This window comes from Liolophura sinensis, chromosome 7, assembly GCF_032854445.1.
Source record: "Liolophura sinensis isolate JHLJ2023 chromosome 7, CUHK_Ljap_v2, whole genome shotgun sequence".
Lineage (NCBI taxonomy): Eukaryota > Metazoa > Mollusca > Polyplacophora > Chitonida > Chitonidae > Liolophura > Liolophura sinensis.
The window spans coordinates 58,179,704-58,200,635 of record NC_088301.1 but is presented as its reverse complement, the minus strand read 5'-3'; the positions used below and the strand labels follow the sequence as shown (position 1 = coordinate 58,200,635).

General features: G+C 38.9%; 1 protein-coding gene across 2 annotated transcripts in view; it reads right to left on the bottom strand.

Annotated features, from left to right (window-relative positions):
- Positions 1 to 20,196, bottom strand: part of LOC135470325 (pleckstrin homology domain-containing family G member 7-like) — a 46,134-nt gene extending 25,938 nt beyond the window's left edge. Inside the window, exons 1-2 of one of the 2 annotated variants that reach the window (XM_064749189.1) lie at positions 19,901 to 20,196; positions 18,008 to 18,121 (exon numbers count right to left, since the gene is read on the bottom strand). In XM_064749189.1, the coding sequence (XP_064605259.1) occupies positions 18,008 to 18,121; positions 19,901 to 20,011 (225 nt within the window). In that variant the 5' untranslated portion in view covers positions 20,012 to 20,196. Of the gene's footprint in view, positions 1 to 18,007; positions 18,124 to 19,900 lie in introns of those variants that run through there. The other variant, XM_064749190.1, reaches the window with a different exon arrangement.
- Positions 20,197 to 20,932: the final 736 nt, after the last annotated feature.

The window sequence follows — 20,932 nt, the reverse complement described above, 5'->3', positions numbered from 1 at the left end:
AGGTACTCGCCAGTGATATACTGCTGTCTAAAGCGAGTGGTTTCAGGATATCAGGATTCAAATCATACCACACCACTGACGAAGCGAACTACATTAACAACGTGAGTGTTTTGAGCTAGAACCATGTGACATGCTGGTGATTATCCTGCATCAGAGAGCTGTGCAGATATTATTACCAGGTACATGGTTGTGCCTCTATTCACTGGAAAAAACGCGACACACCACCAGCATCCATGTGACTAGGAGCATTTGGGTGAGTTCCGAAATGCAGTCAATGTCAAGCAATGCTGGGCTTGTTCATATTAGATTCCATTCTCTATCTATATTGATTCGGTTGCCAAGGAAAAGCTTCTGTTCGAAATTCACTGCACAGCAAATTTATTTTCAAAACAGAACTCTTCATTTGACAGGCTAACAGGAAAAGAGATTATTGATTAGGCATAGCCAAGCACCTGTTGTAAAGATCGATGGGCGAGTTTATGTCAGCGCGGCCCTTACATTACTCTTGTCACTCAGTATCAGACCTGTTCAGTAGGGGGTCGAGTCCATACATACCTTTCTGACATGCATGGGTCCTGGGAGGTTACTATACCGATGGGTTAATATGACTATTTATGATGGTCCTAAAGGATAAGACGTCAGGTGAACCCAATAATCTTTGATGTGCGCGAACTCTTTCAATAAATCAAGAGAATAGGTGATCTGACAAAGTGAAGAGAACGGTGCTGTGATTAAAGAAAACTTGCAAGTGCTTTTGAAGGGAATGCATAGATAAATCCATCAGTTAATTGTCAAAGTCATGCGTTAGTTAATATTGTGTCGCAAGACTTCTCCGCCCAAGGCGAGACTTGTATCAGGTCGGAATAGTATCTGCTTGGAGGAGAGGAAAGCACATTTAAATGCAGCTCGAGCTTAACATCAGGCACTAGCATGTCAATCCATCGCCATCAATCATCAGTCAGGTTAACAGCGGTAACAAACATTTCAAAATTGCAGATTTAAATAATACAGTAGTGCTTGTTCCTTTCCAAAACTGTGTAGATCAGATGTTTTCTTGTCTCCTGGTTAAATGCATTTACTTAAAATAAAATAAATTAAAGAGCATTGAACGTACATGTGACAAAAATCGGCATATTTATTATAATTTACTACATCCTACATTTTTTAAAATTAAATCTAAAACATGTAAATTTTAGTTCATACATTGACTTTTCCTGATAACGGGCGACGCCATTTTTAACTGGGGAGCATGGTTGTTGTTTATTAAAACAGGCGACATGTAAATCAGTACAAGATTTTCCGTCGATCGGCAGATTTACTTCAAAGGCGAGAAATGTGTTACCAGCGAACGATACCCATATTTCTTAAATATGTCAGACGGCGTAAAACACCAATCAAGTAAATAAATATTTCAGCGGCTTTTAATTACCTGAGGACCAAGTTACCCTTAAATGGTCAAAAAATCTTCACTGCCGTGACCTTCTCCACGCGAGTGGGCGTGGTTTACGTTGTCGCGTCTAAATTTGCATGTCACCGACATGTGTTTGTTATTCAATGTATTTTAAGCAATAAAATGCGTCTAAGTATAGTTTTTCGAAAAGAAATTGTTATGTAATACATAAGAAATAATGAGGTTTTAACCCGTCCGTATATAGTTTCGTGGTTGGTTCATATTTTATATACGAACCAGCTTTGCCTTCAGTCTAAAATATGAAACAATCCACAAAATCTATATACAGAAATTTTATTCAGACGAGTTTTATAGTTATTGTTTCCTAAATCAATAATTCACAAGGAAAGTTTAACGTTAGTACAACCATATCAGACTTATTTCTGGAGTAAAACATCAATCATAAAGGAAGTTCTAGGCTCAGATGTCAACGAGATTCCCCATTTTTCATAATTACTTCCCTTTAAAATTCTCTGCGTTTCACTTGCCAAATTATCTCACACTTGGAACTCCTCGGGAGATTATGTTTGACACCAGGCTAGATGAACATTTAATATGTTTGTCATTGTATCATTGTTTTTAGATTACTTGTTTTGTAAGACATAGTAGCACCATATCGCTCACAGTGAAAGCGGAACTGATACGTGAGAAGGGACAAGCCGAGAGTGATGAATTAATAAATAGACAGAGATAGGAACTGGGACGACCAGGAAGGTCGCTGCACACTGCCTCATTATTTTTACAGATTGCCAGAATAAGTTAGGCCTTATATGGGTATGTTTATCTGGAAAACCTGCTTCTGTGTTGGCATTAAAAATACACACCATGCAGAGTCCGATAAGATGGAGAATAACGTGCTATCAAAATTACAAAAAACAATAAGCCAGTAAATGAAGGTTTTCTCGTGTCCTTATCATCGACATATCATTGACACATATATTTGTTGTACATTCAGGAGATATTTGCATAAAGCTTAATATATCTGGTTAAGGGCACAGCCTGGAATTCAAATTTATATATGGCTACTATGAACGCGTTAGAAATTCGAATCAACAAAAAACCATACTACAGGTGTTTTTGTAGAAAGCAACTAGCAACATCTGCTATGAAACACCACAAGGAACGAAAAAATGTCAGAAAGTGACACAATATATGCCAACGAGAAATATAGACATCTTCATAAAAATTGTTCCTCTGTATCCCAGCTATCGCGGTTGACATACACATTTAACACATGTTTTACCTAACAATTTAACCCTTACTTGACTTTATCTTGTCCAGGAGGATATTTCCATATGAAATGTGGCCACCTGGTGGGTGTTTGGAGGAACCAAAAGCACTAGCTCTGTTAGGCGATGACGTTTGGATGAAATATCCTATACAGCTTTTAGTTCAGGCCGCAGGAGAGATTAAATTTATTTATTTGATTGGTGTTTTACGCCGTACTCAAGAATATTTCACTTATGCGACGGCGGCCAGCATTATGGTGGGTGGAAACCGGGCACAGCCCGGGGGAAACCCACGACCATCCGCAGGTTGCTGTAAGACCTACCCACTTACGGCCGGAGGGGAAGCCAGCATGAGCTGGACTTGAACTCACAGCGACCGCATTGGTGAGAGACTCCTGGGTCATCACAATGCGCTAGCGCGCTAACCGACTGAGCCACGGCGGCCCCGAGAGATTAAATGGCACTGTTCATCACGCACAGGTGTGTAAAAGTGCACCATTCTCTAAGGGAATCTAGATATTGTGCACTCCGATACATTGCATTCCATTTCCTTTTGGAGACAAGGAACAAGACAGATTTGATCATAGTCTCATAACCACTAATTTATACAGTGAGCCCACTAAACGAAAGTTTTTCAACTTAACAGTAGCTCGCATGATTATAGTCTTTCCAAACGCTTGTGTACACCTATTAGCAGTCAACCAAAAGAAAGGACTGACAGTTTAATACAAACATATGGCTAAATGGACAAGTTCAGAGAAAAAAGCTTATCAAACTGCATGTCATTAGCCGTAAGGAAAAAGCGTGAGTGCTTTTGTTTGTTACAATGAAACCTAAAATAAACACTGAATATATAATGTGCTAATACAAGAAATGCACACTTGTTGTGACCGATTGTCAATTAACATTCGTCTGTTTCTTAAATATTCACAAAAAATGCTAGATATATGGAAGTAACTGTAACAAGTTTAAATATCACATTTAAAACCTTTTCAGTCTGTTTTCCAGCAAAACAATTCTATTTCCGTTTATAAGTAAATGTGAATGAAGAAAAATCACAGAAACGACACAGATAACCGAGCTTGTACATCCAATGCTATTCATTAAACTTCAGCAGATACATCTTATCAAACTAATGATTGTCTTCTATAGACTTCAAGGGCATCTCCTTCCTTACAGCTTATTGTGTTGCCATCTTCAGATAGTTCAATGCTGTTAAGAATGTCTCTGTCACATCCCAAATCGATCCATCATTGTCGGTTTGAGGTGTTGGTGGAATCAAGTATCGAACTGGATTAGGCTGACACTCGGGAACCAGTTCTTGCTTACATTCATCTAAATGAATTACAGTTCCAAGAGAAACCCACGCCTACAATTCACAGACTGCCTGGGGATATGACTCTTTTTTTTTCAGTTGTCCGGCCGACAATCTGAGGGAATCATTGTGAAATCACCTGTCAATGAGCAAGGTGCTAACGAAATCAACTTCACGGCCTCATTTCACACACAGCCAAATAAAGAACATCGTCATAAGAACAACAATTTACTGATCTTTTCATCGGCGTTTAGTAAACAAAAGAGCGCAAGTTAAGGGAAGACAATGAGGTAAACAAAGGGCAATCTCAGGCTATTTATTGACCGGAGAAATTGGACTAAGAATATTATTTTCAGATGAAGTTGGACTAACCTGAGATGTTGGCATGTTTACGCTTCTTGAGGTTAGTAGATTCTCACTCTTTCAGAACAAGATCCTCTATGTTATTATGTCCACCAGTTATGTACTTGAAGCCCAATTTTCCCAAATTTCTGACAACAAACCCCATACATTCTTTGCACCAAATATTCAGAACGAATTCCTCTCAGACAAAGGAGACTCAGCACCAGTCTCGAGTATGTTTTGCAATAATTATGTGACGATGCACACAATCAGCGGGAAACTTCCTATTTCGATTAGGTAACTTGTAAATCACGCAAAAAAGCATAAAATAAGAAAAATGTGCTCAGATATGTTTTGGTAACAATCCGGATACAACTGTGAATTTTGGATATTTCATCGTAGGTATACCTAAACAGTTAGCTAGAACGCAGTTGCATTATATGACAAAAATAATAGAGGTAAAGCCTTAAGTGCAGCGCACAGTTTCATGCAATCGCTGATGACAGATGCTCGAACATGTTACATGTAAAGTGAGCTTTTTCCTCCCATGGCATGGCTGAAATTAACATGCAGCAAGTGGGTTGTCAAATAACCTCTGTACTGACAGGCCTATAGGGAGAGGCTACAAATGTCCATTTGTCGGTTAGCTATTAGCGATAAATTTCGAACCTCTCTAACGAAATATATGATATTAACCAACACATTCAGCAAGATCGTCTTCGAGTTGAAATCTATTATAAATGAAAGTCCCTTCATCTCCCTATTCACACATTAAGACGGTCCGTTGTCCATTTCTTTGAATCCAATTTCTTTAATTCTTAAAACATGAACTACCACGATAAAGCCAAAATTATCCTACCACGGTGGCCATTGATTTGCTCTTTTAAGCGTAATCTAGACTTTATTCAGACGTCATTTTCCATTTAGAAAGTCAAATATTAACCTACTCGGAGCTAACGCTTACTGTCCGACGTAGCTGTGGGTGTGGATAATGAGTCCGTCTGAGATCAATACGAGTGGACAAGGGAAGCCTCTTACAGACAACAATTATACACGTGTCTGCTACTGGGGACACAGGTCGGTCAATAGTGCCTCCGGAAAGGCCTAGTTCAGCACGCGCCAAAGGGTGATCACTGTGACCGGGAACGGGAACAAACCATTCAGTAGAGATAACTGCGCAAACACCTGTTTTCTGGGATTTTTTTTTTTTTTTGATTAATGAAAAGTTTTTTGTTTGTGGTAAATAGGCTAAATCAATCGTCTCAAAAGCTGTTTAAAACGAATATTCCTTCAAGAATATTTCTGGTTCTACTGGCTTGGTTATATAAAAGAAGAATGCCGAATCTATTTACTTACGGGGACGTTTAGCATAAACTCAGTTCCTATCGATATACCATGGGAACTATAACGTGAAATCTATGCTGACATCAACCTTGCACATATTTGTTTCTATTTCTCTTCTTAGTTTGTTTTGCTTTCTTTCATACTAATCAGTCTCCTTAAATTTTCAGTGCTATGCATGATTGACTGTTTGCCCATTTTCGACCTTATGTACACTATTTCACTTGCACTGCGTTGACGAACTATTTCAGACCTTTATAATCGTGCTGTAGGGAGAGAAATAATCACAGTCTCATTTTTAGTCAGAGACAAAGATCGTGCACCATCCACAGTGCACTATGGCAAGATCCCTCCAATTCTATTCTGTACTTCTGATCTATTTCTCTTCATGGGTAGTGCACCAGCTTACGTGCACATTTGCTATGCCCTAGTGTTACCGAGCCTCTAAAGGTATGTAAACACGTACATCTGTAAAAACTACAGACCAAAGAGGCATAGCAAGCAATGGTTTTACTCTAGCAAAACTAAATCATATATTCTTGCATTTCCATTCCCACTGTTGATCAAAAATCTGATTTATTTATCCAGGCATTAGTCGACCTCTGAACTATAACTATCCCTAACTTATATCTATGGAGAATCATTGCATCAAAATTGGAAAAATGATACCTAAAAACAGTGATAAGCTTACAAGACTGGGTTCAGGCGAAGGTTGCAGATACAAATCTACAAAATGATGAAGTGGTTGTCTTGCGAAAGGATCATTTCAATGGAAGTAATTCGCTCAAGAGTTGCATGAATATTATGCATACGCAGAAGTACAATGGCCCCCTCTGATTAGCCTGTCATGCTGGTGTGTTATAATTCTCTATTCATCCCGCCATCAGACTTAATGCGACGGTTCTATCTCCTCGTCAGCTAGGCTCGTTTTAAACTTGACAACGTATAGAATTCAATGGAATGAATAACCCTATGATAATCAGTAATTTCGCCAGCAGATCAACGTAATGATTACGCCATTAGCTGGGCATCAAGCCAGCTCAATAACAGATAAATTACCTTCAAAGCCATGGATCAAACCACACTTCACTTCATGTTATTTGTCATTGAACGGTTTGGTCACCCGTAAATTTTAGTCTTAATTTCTTGTGCTTTTGAATTATGAGGAGATCAAAGGTGAAGTGTAAGCAAGGGAATACTTACAAAAAGCCGATATACGCTTTAAGGTTAGGCGTTTTACAACAAAAATGATCGTATTATAAGTCAACATAACAAAATTTCCGAATTAAAATGGAGTGGGAGTTAGATTAAAAAATCTTTATCTACTGATTCTCTTTAGGCACTGTATTCACAGCCATCCATAAATCCGGTAGTCATTACAGCCGTCACATATCTACAGACACAAGTACCATCACTTGTTGCTCAGGATTTTCTTTAACGGCCAACTATGCCTTTGGTTAAAATTGGCTCTCTTCGATATAAGCGGAAACATTGATCTGTACATAATATGTTCACAAATTAATGGTGATCCACACCACCCCTCGCTCTTAAGTCGATCAATCAACGGACACAATGCTTGTACCCGCAAGGCTGGATAATCCAGGCTTCGTCGACAAGTTAGGCCGCATAATCCAGTCAATGTCAAAAATTTAATTAGCGCTTACCAAGAGCAGGCGTAACGCCATTGATAAGCTATGCATTACCCAATAACCATATTCATTTTGGTCATAATATCATGCGTGAATTCATCGGCGTCACTCAAATTTAAGAATATTGTATTCTGCCAGGAAATGAAATCATGAGTGATGGCTTCTAATCGTATTTATAGGATCTCCAACTAATCACTTAAGCATGGTGGATTAAACTTTCAAATAACATGTAAGTTCCCACTGAGTAAAGAAGAGAAACAAGCAGCTAAGGCATATAACTTACCGGTGTGGCTGTAATTGTCTCTATGTTAATTTGTGTCTGTATTAGTACCACTCATCCTTGGTATTGGCATTTATTTCACCATATATTGATGAATACCAGAAGGTTTATGTACAATGACTTGAAGATTGTTTCTACTTATTTTTATTTCTTTACACTGATTAAATATAAGGTAATGAGATATCAAGACATAAGGTCTCTGTAGTGTAGACGTGTCTAAAAAAAACCGTAACATCAAAAGTCGTCTGTTCAGGGAAATTTAAACCCTATAAGATCAATGATGTTAGCACTGCTGATCCAGTCTCTTGATGAAACATTTACATCGTTTGGCTGGTAAACGTCTGGGTACTCATCCTAAAATGATGATAAGTATGCGTTGGTATGACAAAATCGAGCTTTTTGGTTTGCTGATGACTATAAGGTTGTTGAAAGCAATTCAACAATATATAATGTTTCAATCCAGCGGAAATGTTTTGAATATGGTCCAGAATAGATGAAGGACATTTGCGTTTGATTACATGGTTGGTTTTACTTTGACATCTGTTTTCAGGTTCCGCCCTTAACCCAGAGTATAACACTGTTCATAGAGACTTGAGACTAACGAATAATCAAACATGGTTATACGGATCCCTGAATCTGATACACAAACTTTCTGTTAACTGCATCACTGCTGGAGAATTAGGTCGACGGTTGGCACCTAGGCACAGCTGCCTCCACAAGGTCGCGACGTCTGGGCATTGCTTACACTGTTTATAAATGCTGTTAGGCAGAAGTGAATGACTGTTTCCACCTGGATTATATCTCGACTTGACACGATTGCTCATACTTAAGGGGAAAGAAAGTGTGAAAACAAAGCATGCATCAGTCTAAAGGATCATTGAAAGCTGTATGTGAAAATACAATTGCGCTTAGTTTTTGAGATTAAGTTTTACTAAATGCAGTTAAGTGCAGGTTTGATTTTAAGGTGGGCTTTATGGACTACACTAATCATGTATATCGTCATTGACGTCAAACTTTTTCCAGGTCCTAAAACAGGTATTGAATGCGAGATTTACTTTTTCATGCATAGGTACATTATATAAGAACAGTTCGCAAGAAGTTTATAGAGAACTAAATATGAAATTGTCATCAAAAGGCAGGAACACGTCAGGCACCTGCTACTATGTAGGCCTACATGTACATTTCATAGTTTTAAACTAAGAAACGATTCCAGAAAGACAATAAAAGCACAAATACTCCATGGTATTATTCATGACTATACATGCCACAAGCAAGCAAATGTGGTCGGGTGTCTTTATTATATCTTTTCGCGAGATCAGTCCTTTTGATAAGCCTGCAAAGCACATTAATTATGTACATTATGCACATAACCATCAGCATATGACTATTAGAACTACAATTACAACTTATCTGTCATGTAATGATAAACAACCTAATGGAGGCAAGGTTATGTTTAAAATAGGGGAAGCTATACACCTGCTTTTGGAGTGTAGACTGACCGTCGATGGCGACTCTAAAGAAAGGGTTCAGTTTTTAGGTTTAGACAGTTGTATCTGAATATATTCAAATCCTGAAAACTTGATAACGATCTGTAATGTTGTTTTGGGTAACATTATTGATATGAAAAAGTGTTATGGAAGGACATGTCTGGAAACTTGATAGATGTGCTGAATCATTAATGACTGAGGAACTTTTGTCCGCATGTTTTTTTCGTGTTTACTTTTTGATATAGATAACTGCAGATCATGCTTTTGGTAGTACAGACAAAATTAAAAGGACACACTTACAAGGTAATAAACCCGATGTTTGAGGTTACAATGGTGACATTTACGAAAGTTGGATATAAAGAAGTCAATATTCAAGTAAATACATGGTAAATAATTATAATTTCTAGATAGAACAGAAAAGGCATTCACAACTGAAACTTGTTTATCACGCAAACCTTAACTGTGGTTGAAGTATCTCACGTTTGTCTACTCTAGCTTCCGTGATGTAAGCTCCATATTTGGCCTAGATGTACTTCAAAGTGGCAATCACGAAAACATTAATATAAAGATTTTCGTGCCTTGAGTTAGCAGTTCTGAAAATACGAGACACTTGCGCTCCTTTCGCATTTAAATCCTTTGTCACGAGAATGCGGTTGAAGAAAATCATTCTTCATATGAATAATCGATATTTGAGCAACAGGCGAACTGTATAACTTTGCCGGTTTTGTTGATACACAAGTAGTACTGATGTAGAGACTACACTCAAATATAATGTTGAACTCTATGCCAGTTTGATTGAAACAATCAGACATATCCATGAATGAAAATGTTCTCAGTGGTATCGCCATCAAGTATTTGTGATGCGACCTGACTATTACTACTTCTTTCTAGACCACCATCATCAACCACTTCCTTTTGCAATAATCCCCAGATAACATATTCGTCTAACCCATGTAGCTGTCAATAACTAGTCTGTCGTGTCAAAATCCATTAGAGCTGGTTCTTGTCCTTGGCCCTTGACAATCCCTTATTGATCATGTCCCCCTCGAAAATCAATTGTCATAATCTCCTCTCTCTTCTTGAACACATACAAACATGTGAAATTCAATACATGGAAGTGCTCTTCTTTCACAATAAATTTCTCAATACTTCAATGTCATCAACTGTACCTCCTCAAGAAATTTGAAAGTCAAGATGAAGATTCACTCTCTTATTTGTGAGTGCTATTTTCGAATTTTTCAGCCAGATCAACGGACTGTGCAAGTATCTTAGTGAAGGCTATCACTCACGCGCCAGGATGCAACTGCAGGATTAATGTTGGCTTTCATATTGATCAGACAAATCAATACCAATGTTCATATTCAAAATTTAATAAAGACAATATTTTTCCAGTCTTACAGGAAGTCGTGCTTAACACGTTATTTTTGATTAAATGTCACATATTAAACTGGTATTCGTACAATAAATATTATTACCGAAATACACAACACATTTTCCGTCACCTGTCTGGTTTACGTTACCGATAAAAGAAAGCAATTTTGTCACTGCCATTTAGGAAATATTGATACATGTTTAACGTTCACGTAAAACAATTTTTGGACTGCTATTCCAATTTCTTAACATGGTCGAAATGTATAATTCAGTCATTCAGGCGTATGCTGTATTCTAACACTTATCTTTAACAAGGGCTTTCAATTTTATATTGAAGGTGGTGTGAACCATTTATGCACACACACTTAGTGAGAGATTTCTCCCTCAAACTCCCTCAAATACGCTGGCATAAAGTATTTTGGATAGTTTCTCTTGGATGACAAAAAAAGGTTCGATGTACTTTTTCTCATTATGAAGATTATGATCTTTGATCATTGAACAGAAATGATCAAATAATGACTTTGTGTAAAGCTCAGCCTTAGCAAGTTCTAGAATAATTTTAAAATCGATACGTCTTGGAGTTTTATGGAGATGCATTAATCCCGTGACGTAAAAGATGAGAAACGGCTAAGGGGGGCAACACAGAGGAGTATGCCCATATATCATAAACATCGTCTTTATCACGGTGACTCTACAATCAGACAGAAACCAAAGATAACCAAATATGACTAATCTAGCTTTGGTCAAGGAACTAGCTTCAGACTTTAGACCATATTGATGATAGGCTCCTGGATCATTTGCGTTTTGCTGGCGTGCTGAAGCACTCGGCCACCGAAAAGCAATTAAAAATTAAATAGCGGGGACTAATTCGCCATGGAATTCATGCGATCAGCTAGCTTGGATGCAGCCATCCTGTCAACCTATACCAAGTCATAACGGCTTTCCATCGAGGGTGATGCTGTATGAACACCGTTGATGAAAGCATTGAATCGATCTCCTGGTGGACGCCAGTAATTGACCCTGTTCGAAACCAATGGTACTTGTCTCCGCAGATAAGTGCAGCGTTATGAAAAGGCAACAGAGCAGGAAAACAAGGGGATAGTCGTCGGGAAAACGTCCGATATTGAATAAAAGCAAATTATGGAAGCCAAGTTATGCTTGTTGAAATATTGTTGGCTTGTTATAAGCTAGACGGTTCGATGTACCAATTCACTAACTGATCAGATGGCAGACATAGTTAAATTTACCATAATACCCTTGAAACCTTGTTCTTTTCTATGTAAATATAGAGACAGACGTTGGGCTTTGGGCTGGGTGATGAATGCTTGACAATGTCGTTCAAACCATAAGTGGTAGCTTTTCATGTGATTCGCCATGTCATGCATATTGTCAGATGCCCACATGAAATAATGGACATGACTGTACAACGTTCCGGTCCATTGCTGACCATCGTACTAAAAGAGCGACACAATGAGAGGTTTTCACTATTCCTGGAATATTAATTTGCAAGGTCCAGGAGGCTTAATACTAGGTGGACTGTAACTTACAGCGATGACAACGATTAATAATAAGAAAATATATGTCATATTTCATTTCAATTATATTTACTGTCCCCCACATTTGCTAAAGATTGTAGTGCAAACATGCTCAGTGTTTAGGTCTAGTATCTGAACATTAGTAACCTGACATCAACATAACGCATGTGTCGGCAAAGCCTGATGCAATCTTTCCCTGTCTCGTAGCACACCCACCGAAGGACATCCACCAGCTGCAGAAGTGTACAGGTTCATTGAAGCCGTGAACTCTTCGTATTCCTGCTTTGTGCAACGCTTATACTGTCCGGTATAAATATTGATTTTATGGCAAGCTATCTCAAATCGTTTTGCTTCAAACGTTTCGAAAGATAGCAAATGTCAACAGAACATTTACCTTTTGAAAGATGACACAAAACAGGTTTCCTACTTGAATCCGAAATAATCTAATTATAAGCAGGCTTCATTTATTGGCCATCCAATGTGTTTCTTTTTTGTTCATTATTAACACTGATGTTACAAAATGCAGGTTTGTGATATATTTACTCGTTTTATTTTTAAAACATCACATTAATAAGTCTTGTTTGTTCCATTAAGTCTTTGCAAAACAGATTTGCTTTTATGTATATCATTACAAATAATAATGTATATAGTATTATAGATATCACACAGCATTTAAATATGTTCATTTATAAGAATCATTTGTGTGTGTATACCACAAGGTTTATAAATGTCTGTGCATAACTGTTTAAGTGCATATAATTATGAGGGAGACAGGTTACCGCTCAGGTTTCTGAAATAGTCCATAAGGTAATGCCTTCATATCTGAACAGAGACCATGAGAACTTTTTAAGCGCATGGAATGTAAGTCTGGCGTGGTGTTTTCTTTTGGGTCCTAAAGTTCAAGGGTTGTGTTAAATACTTGGTGTAAGGGCCAAGGTTTGATTGATTGTCTACCTGATAGTATTTATTCTGGGTCGTCAAAAGCGCCAGGTTGTGTAACGGGGCGGCTGCTTTTGATGGATACCATTTCTGTACACCAGTACCCACTCTTGTGTGCTACATGAGATGCTGCTCAGAGCACTCAGAAAACCGTGTGCATTTGAAACAATCAGCAGCTGAAGCGATAAATGACGAATAAAGAATCACCAGTTACCTCACCAAGCCTAGATTCTTATCTATCTGTTCTAACCGCCGAACAAACCTGAATACATCATGATAAAAAACTGTTACACTCAGATCTCGCTTCGGTATTGACCTGTTGGCATAGAGTGGCATAGGCCACACGTGACTTAAAGGCCGGTTGTTTATAGATTTCCATCATAAATTTGTTTTATGAAATAAAAACTTCATTTTCCACCAAATGGAGGATGTGACTCTGTGAAGACTTTTCGTCATACATCGATGTGTACTTTGGCCGCTGTTTAACTCTGAATTACGCTCTCACAAAGGCATTGACATTCGTCCAGGCATATGTTTCCTCTCACACTTCCTCACACATAGATATCGCCCGGAATTTTTGAACAGTAGGCAAGCGAAAATATCAACCATTACGAAGCTTAAGACCGCAATGATCAAGCTCCTAAGGAAGCTATTGATTGATATTGCCCTCAAATATCACCCGGGTATCTCATTACTGCGGTGGTCTGGAGGGATTCAGTGTAAACTGGAGGACAAAAAGCGTCATAATTCATGGTAATGATTCACGGCACAAAACCCTAGCAAGGGCTAGTGGCCTATCTAACCCTAGGAATAACCTTAACCATCAAATACAGTTCAGCGAAGCGTAAACATTTACCTCCCAGGCTAAGTTCAACAGACAGCCATGTGAAGTACTTCCAATAAGAATTTTCAGTTTTGTGTGTCTGAACTTTCATCGGAACAGCCGGATTGTTCCGTGTCGCCCTTACATTTTACTGGTAGATGTCGGTATAGTCCTTTCCCTACCACCTAGCAAATCCCATCGGTATCGTCCTAACATACGCTGGTGTAACCCTCCGATCGATTAGAGCATTGCCTTTGTCGGACTATATCAATTCGTCCTGTCTGTTTAGTGCCGACTATTCTGACCGGATCACCCGACCCCACACCATGCAGGAAATCCATAGGCCATGCTGAACTGGCTATCCTGTAATGAGGATGAAGTAGTCTGAATGTAAATGTAATGAACTGTGTGTAGAAGCCGTGTGCTTGTTTAGAGAAAGCCAACGCTGTTGACAGTGAGGTAAATTCTGGGCGCCATACTCGAAGGCTGTTGGTTGAATGACATAACCAAACTTTCTTATTGAAATACACGATATGTAATCTTGAATGTGTCGCTAAACAGAACATCAGCTCCGTGGATAATCCGTAAAACGACCTGTGTCACGCAAGTTTTATCAATAGTCCTAATCAACAGTTCCTTGGTCAGTTATCTCCAATATTAAACTTGTCAACGTCAGATTTACCGAGCTGTTGACGTCAATAAAATCCAAATTACCGCCACTTTAAAATCACTATTCTTTTATTGGAATGGACTGACGGGGGAATCTGCGCCTACTTGCTAAACCCATTCAGTAGATTGTGGAATATTCCTGCTTCGGTTATTCATAGGCATCATTTGGAGTAAAAAGGCACAGTGAAAAATAATGAGACGAAGACAAAAAATCCAAGAAAACCATAGGTGTTGTGTGTAGATATGAATAAAATTGCCAGTGCAATCGTGCAAACAATCGCAGAAGCAACTCATATGACACGTTGTTGTATTAACATGTTTCGTGCGTATCAATATGCATTACAGGCTACAGATATATCAGATGGTTTAAGGAGTTTTGGCATTTCATTCATTAGAATGATCTAAATTTGATCCCGAGAGTGACCTAAAACCCTCTTTGGCTTTTCTCTGATTAACTCGGCCTGTCGATAACATAATGCGCACGGTATATCGCCGGTAAACTTGAGTCACAGACGGTTTCACGGAACGTGTTTCAAGAATATTTGACACTTTTCGAAATACAATAGATTGAATGGTAACAAGTGTGGCAACCAAGCAAGAGATGTAGGCTTCTAATGGGACATGCGAGCACATTCGTCTACCTGGTGTGGATCATTCACACAAACAGATAACGGTACTGAGGAGACAATGGCGTGATCAATGTTTGGCAGGATACATACTGGATTACATATACATTCCCTCATTCATCACCGCCGGTAATACGCGAAGGGTAAGATACAATGAGACTCGTTCATGTCACATCCATACCCCAGTTACTGCTCTTACATCTTCCACAAGGTTTGATAACCTGATATAGATTAGGATGACATGGTTAAAATGCTGTATTAAATAAGAAATATTTGTCCTTCACCACTACAATGATAGACAGTTACTGTATCAGAAGAGTACATTAATGTTGCAAGTTTGTGGAAAGCCTTCAATAGGATACTGGTTGGTAGATGTATTGCGAAAGGCTACAGATTTGCTTTGCTTCTGCTAATTGCTTCTGGAGAAATTTACTTTCAAAAGCATGGAGATAAAACCTTACCACACAATTCTTCATGTCTGCAAACTAGCTCATGTCAATTTCATTATCGTCATTATGATACAAAAAATGAATAGTGCGTCACATATTCTTAATTTAGCAATTTTTACACTTTAACAATGGTTCAGAATACTTTATGTTACTTTGTATTTCAAGTGCATTATAGGACCATATTCATTTTAAAGTTAAGGTTATATCTTTGATTTACCATAGCGCCTCAATAAGAGTTACATGCATGTAGATATTATGGAATAAAATAACCTTAACATGTGGATTAAAGAGTCATTTAAAGACTGCTGAAATGAAATTAGGCTGAGAAAGCTCTTCATCTCTGAGGTAAGAACATTCATAGTATGCGTACTTACACGTTTTTGAAACATGACACTGTGCTGTCTAAGCTGTAAATTTATATTTGCATGTAATTGGCCTCAATGGGAAATTGCTTCTCAAGCTTGATGAACGATAGCATAAAGTTCGGTGAATGATACTGACATGTATGCATCAGTAAATGCGAGACTATACACTAAGTGTGTATTGCAGTCCCCAGTCGGCCTTATAAATAATTTGAACTCACGAGCATGACAGTATAAATCCATGTTAAATAATAATGATGCCGATCAATACGTTATATTGCGAGCAGCAAAACCACGAACTGCTTTACTCATGTGAGCCATTTGAGAAATAAATACAGGTTTAGAAGACAGTGACCTAACATTAAATACTTAACAACCTGTACTGATGACAGTGTGGTCTACCTTAATCTCGAGTAATAACAGTGCAACAACAACAAATAAAAACACTAATTAAGTGATTGAAGAACAATGTGTATGCCCTTGTCTTTGGAATGTGGAATTTTTAACAAGTGAGAGGAAAATGTCTACGGGTGTGGCTCAGAATGATTCTTAGCGGAAGAAGAACTTGGGGGCAACCTGCACGATAACACTTAGGGAGGCCATTGTGACTGGTAGTCTAACTACGGTTATTTTAGTCGGGCGACCGCTTCTAACCTCTAGGGGCGAGCAATTACTAAAATGAAACTCGTCTGTCAACGAACGTCTACCTCGAGTAGCGTCTTCCATTTTCCTTTTCCTACAAATAAACCATTACCTATCACCCGTTAAGCTGACACAGGCCAATAAATCTAAAGTTCTCTCATGCACTGACCTTAGGTTACCTGATGCTAGGGGAATCGCCTACATGTATATTTGGGGTATAGTTTCGAGTGGTAAGCAGATATAGAAACAGATTGTTCCCTCAGAGTTCAGACAATACTTTACATGGAGCTATGTGCAATTTGTAACTGTTACATATACAAAGGAATTATGTAGTAGGTAAGAGTACTTTTTCGACACATTCCATTACTACAGCATCAGGAAGTTCTGAAGACCACATGAAATCTACATCAATGAATTCAGATATGAGAGTAAATCGATTATCACTGCAATCGTACAGATAAATGAACTATCAAACGAATATCAGATTAGACCCGCTACACTTTCACAGAGTTTATGCTCGTCAGCGAGGAACCAATTAAATGAGGTATATGAATTAAATGAGTCATGTTATAATCATCGTTCTTACAGTTTGACTGTGTACTGCGTAATGGTGTACATCGAATAATTTTAAAAATACCAGGAGCGGAGGTAAAATAATATTTGGGCTGGTAGAAAGACATCAGTTCAAATGTCATTGCACGTCTGTTTATGTGGCAAAGTATACTAGTGCATTACCCCCGCAGGCCTTTTCACCAAGCAATGCCTGTACATTGACGCAGTTTCCGCGTGTGTAAACATCCTCTGCCTGTGCAAACCTGTCGAATTCGCTGATCCCGTTTGCACAGCCTCTCTGGTAAACGGATTACCCAATGGACTCCTGTATGTTGTAATTCCTTTCGAATAAGGCGAATCAATCAGCTGAAACTAAAAGACGGATGGGATGCCCTGTGGGAAGAGGTCAGATGCTTCATAACTAAGTTGTTTTACGCGTTGTTACTCATCAATCCAATGCACAAATCTACAGTTCTACTTTCATAAGTACATACGGACTGACATTTGAGCCGACCGCAGCCGTTGTTCCATCTATGTCTTGCAGAGCGCAATCTAGACAAGCCATTCCAGAGAACTTCTAGTTGGCAGCATGCACTGTAATCATTGTAATTGGCATGCCTGGCGCATCGGATCTGTATAATGGGTGAAAAAAGTCAGACAGCACATATCGCCTGCGAAAACATGGCTTTCAAGAAAGAATCGTCTCAAGCATGCTACTGGCAAAACTTCAAGATCAAGCTCTTGTGCAGACCAGTGAATAATCTAGGTTAGGTGATCTTATAGTGTTAATATCGGGTTTTGATATATTCGTATGACATCGAAGACCGAAAACGAAGACAATGACTTTTGTGAGAAGCAGCTGTGTATACGAGGATATCTTGGTTGCAGCAGCTTGTGTCACCAGACTCGGCTTGCACATGGCCAGAAACTAATCTGTGTTCCCTACCTTAGTATCCACAATGGCCGTCCTCCGCCCGAGCCTTGAGGAGGGTGGGGAAGGTTCACAGTCGCTCTCCTCCGATCCACTGGTCAGACTGCTCAGACTTGGACGACGACCAGACTGCAAAGAAAATACCATTACACAATGTGACCTTAATGTGAAAGTAACTACATTTCTGGAAGATTACAGAGCCATGGATAGTGGAAACAGAAACGAACTATTTGGAAACCTTAGAGAAAATGTTGTTGATATACATGTACGTACATTCATGTAACTAGCATCAGAGGAAAAGAAAAGTCAATTTAGTTTGAAAGCATGTAATGAAGATCTTTTAAATTGATGAAATCATAGTTTTACAATAACATCCCGACAAAGAGTTTATATAATGCATCAAAATATCCAGGGATGAGAATATTTGTGCTTGCAATTTCCCCGAAGTATATCATGATAGAAAGGCATAGCACATTGTTGTTTGCCTTTTGCTCACATTAATTATACCTGCCACTATCTTTGTGTAAGTGTGGTATTGACTTCCACTCCATGTTTACGCAGTCATCAGCTTAGGTGCGCATACGTTCGGCTTGACGCGGCCAGATGTATCACTCATTATGGGCCATTTTCACTTGCACATTTGCCTCCTTGCATTGAAGTTTCTGGAGTGGGGTGTCTACGAGCTGGTACTCGCCACAGAATTATGGAAATTTTAAGGTCTTGTTGACTCAAGTCGCTCTAGAACTCCACACTTAAACAAATTATTGTTTCCCCCTTAAAGATTTGCCGCTCTTTTCGAAGAGCAAGGCATGGTCCGAGCTATTGGTAATTGTGGTATTGAGAAGTGTCTTCCCACATGACACGTACTCTACATGTAGATTGACTCAACGTAAATAATTCAGGCGTAAGTTAGCACCTAGAGTGTTTGCCATCCTGTAATAGCCTCATAGGTGATTCATTCTATAATAAAATATGTAAATATCACTCATTTATTTCACAAATTTCCTCATGCTAGACAGCATGATTTTCCAGTGTTTAAGGTTTTGAGAACCCCTGTTTCATGTGTCATGTACTCTTACTTGAGATGCTCGCCTTTACACGCGATTTATGATTTTAAAAATAAACTAAACAAAATACATGTAACAAAGTAATAATTGCAGAGACCGTCATTTCGAAATATTCCCAGACGATGTAGTCAAGTATGTATACAATATAAGTGCGCACTATATATGTGAACATTAAGGCTATAAAGGGTAGCGTAAATATGTGCAAAGTTTGTTTGCTTTTTGCGCTGATTAATATTTAGTTAAAGATTTTAATCATTTCGGACAGGTTGCGATAATAGGAATTATAATATACCATTTGAACCCCATGTTTTAATCCAACGGAAGAGGACAAATCTGCTTCGAGTTCTTCGTAAAAGGGGATATTTTAGGGATTTACACCGTCACTCTGTGATGAACGAAGTCTGAGGAAATGGCTAAGTATTTGGTAGTTAGAGAGGAATCGTAATGTCACCGAAAAAGGATGCTTTATGCTTTCATAGCTTCTATTGTTAGCTTCCCGCGATGGGTTCCAAAAATGGATTGGTAATCGATGGTAGAACACCATCAAAAGTTGAAGAATCCAGTATACAATGTGGACAGCGTTTATAACGCGTGGTTCGTTCGATAGCGTGCTTACTGCTTTCTGGTAAGCGAGTATTACATTAAAACCAAGGTGAAAATGGATATCTATTTGACACCAGTGAATATGGCCAACTATATCGTGCTTATACATAAATCATGTTATAAATATCTCAGCTTGGGTACTTCAAGAAGCATGTTAGATTATATGGACGGTGTAAAAGAAATCGTCTGCTTAGCTACTTCCTAATCAGCGGAGACACAATCTCCTAGTAGTTCTTACCTTTCTTGTTCCAATGTTATTGTGGTTTATCCTGATGGAGTCGAGTGTGTAACCACGGACCAACGGCCGATCTGGCCGAACCACTCGTCTGGAATTTACACGGGATTCCATCCAGCCTTTAAACACTTGTCAGTGCCACGTATATAGGACGGGATTTATAATTGCTCCGATCTAAGTAGTAATCCTTTGTGATAAGAGTATCACTTTCCCCTCTAACTGCTGCCAGCACGTGGCCATTTCCTCGAGCAAAGCACCATATGCTCTATATCGTAAGCAGGTCACTAATCGAAAATAACCGTTAGTTTTTCCCTCCAGAAACCTACGGTAAATCCCACAAAGCCTTCGGCTACTAGGCAGTATCCTTATCTACCACAGGTATCCATAAACAACCGAGAACACAAAGTTACCAGATAGACCCATTGGCTGGCACCATCCACCAGCTTTACGCTGTGGCATCTTTGGCTTATTGATAGCCAGGTTTTAGGCGGATCGGCCAGAATCGACTCGGAGTCCTGCCGCATTCCGAGCGAGAAGTTTAAGTGTAACTGCGCACAGCTACCCACTGGAGCGGCCTTTGACGGCCTGGTCGAATCAGCCTGCGACTCAGTGTTCCAAACCTGAGAGGCGTGTCACTGATTCAGCCTCCCAGGTGAAATCAACAAATAGTCATCAATATGTTTAGACAGTACAAGCGACGAGCAGTTGGAGCAATGTGCGGTGTATATAGCTTATTCCAAGTAGAAAATCAACGTATTCCCGTTTACTAACACTCCAAATGTATATAGTATGACGGATCGAATATATTAAGAAGTGTAGCATGTGTGACATGTCGCTTTGCTGGACCAATTACCTGCTTGGGTACTTGGAGATACTGGATCTTAAAACCATCGGTGGCTTCAGCCCCTACAGAGGAAGAGAAAAACGACTTTAGCAGACCACAATTGAGCCTCCGGGAATAACTTGCTGTAGTTCTTTGAATAATTTATGGCAGTATGCTGAACGCAAATGGTTTATATATTAAACGTAAGAAAA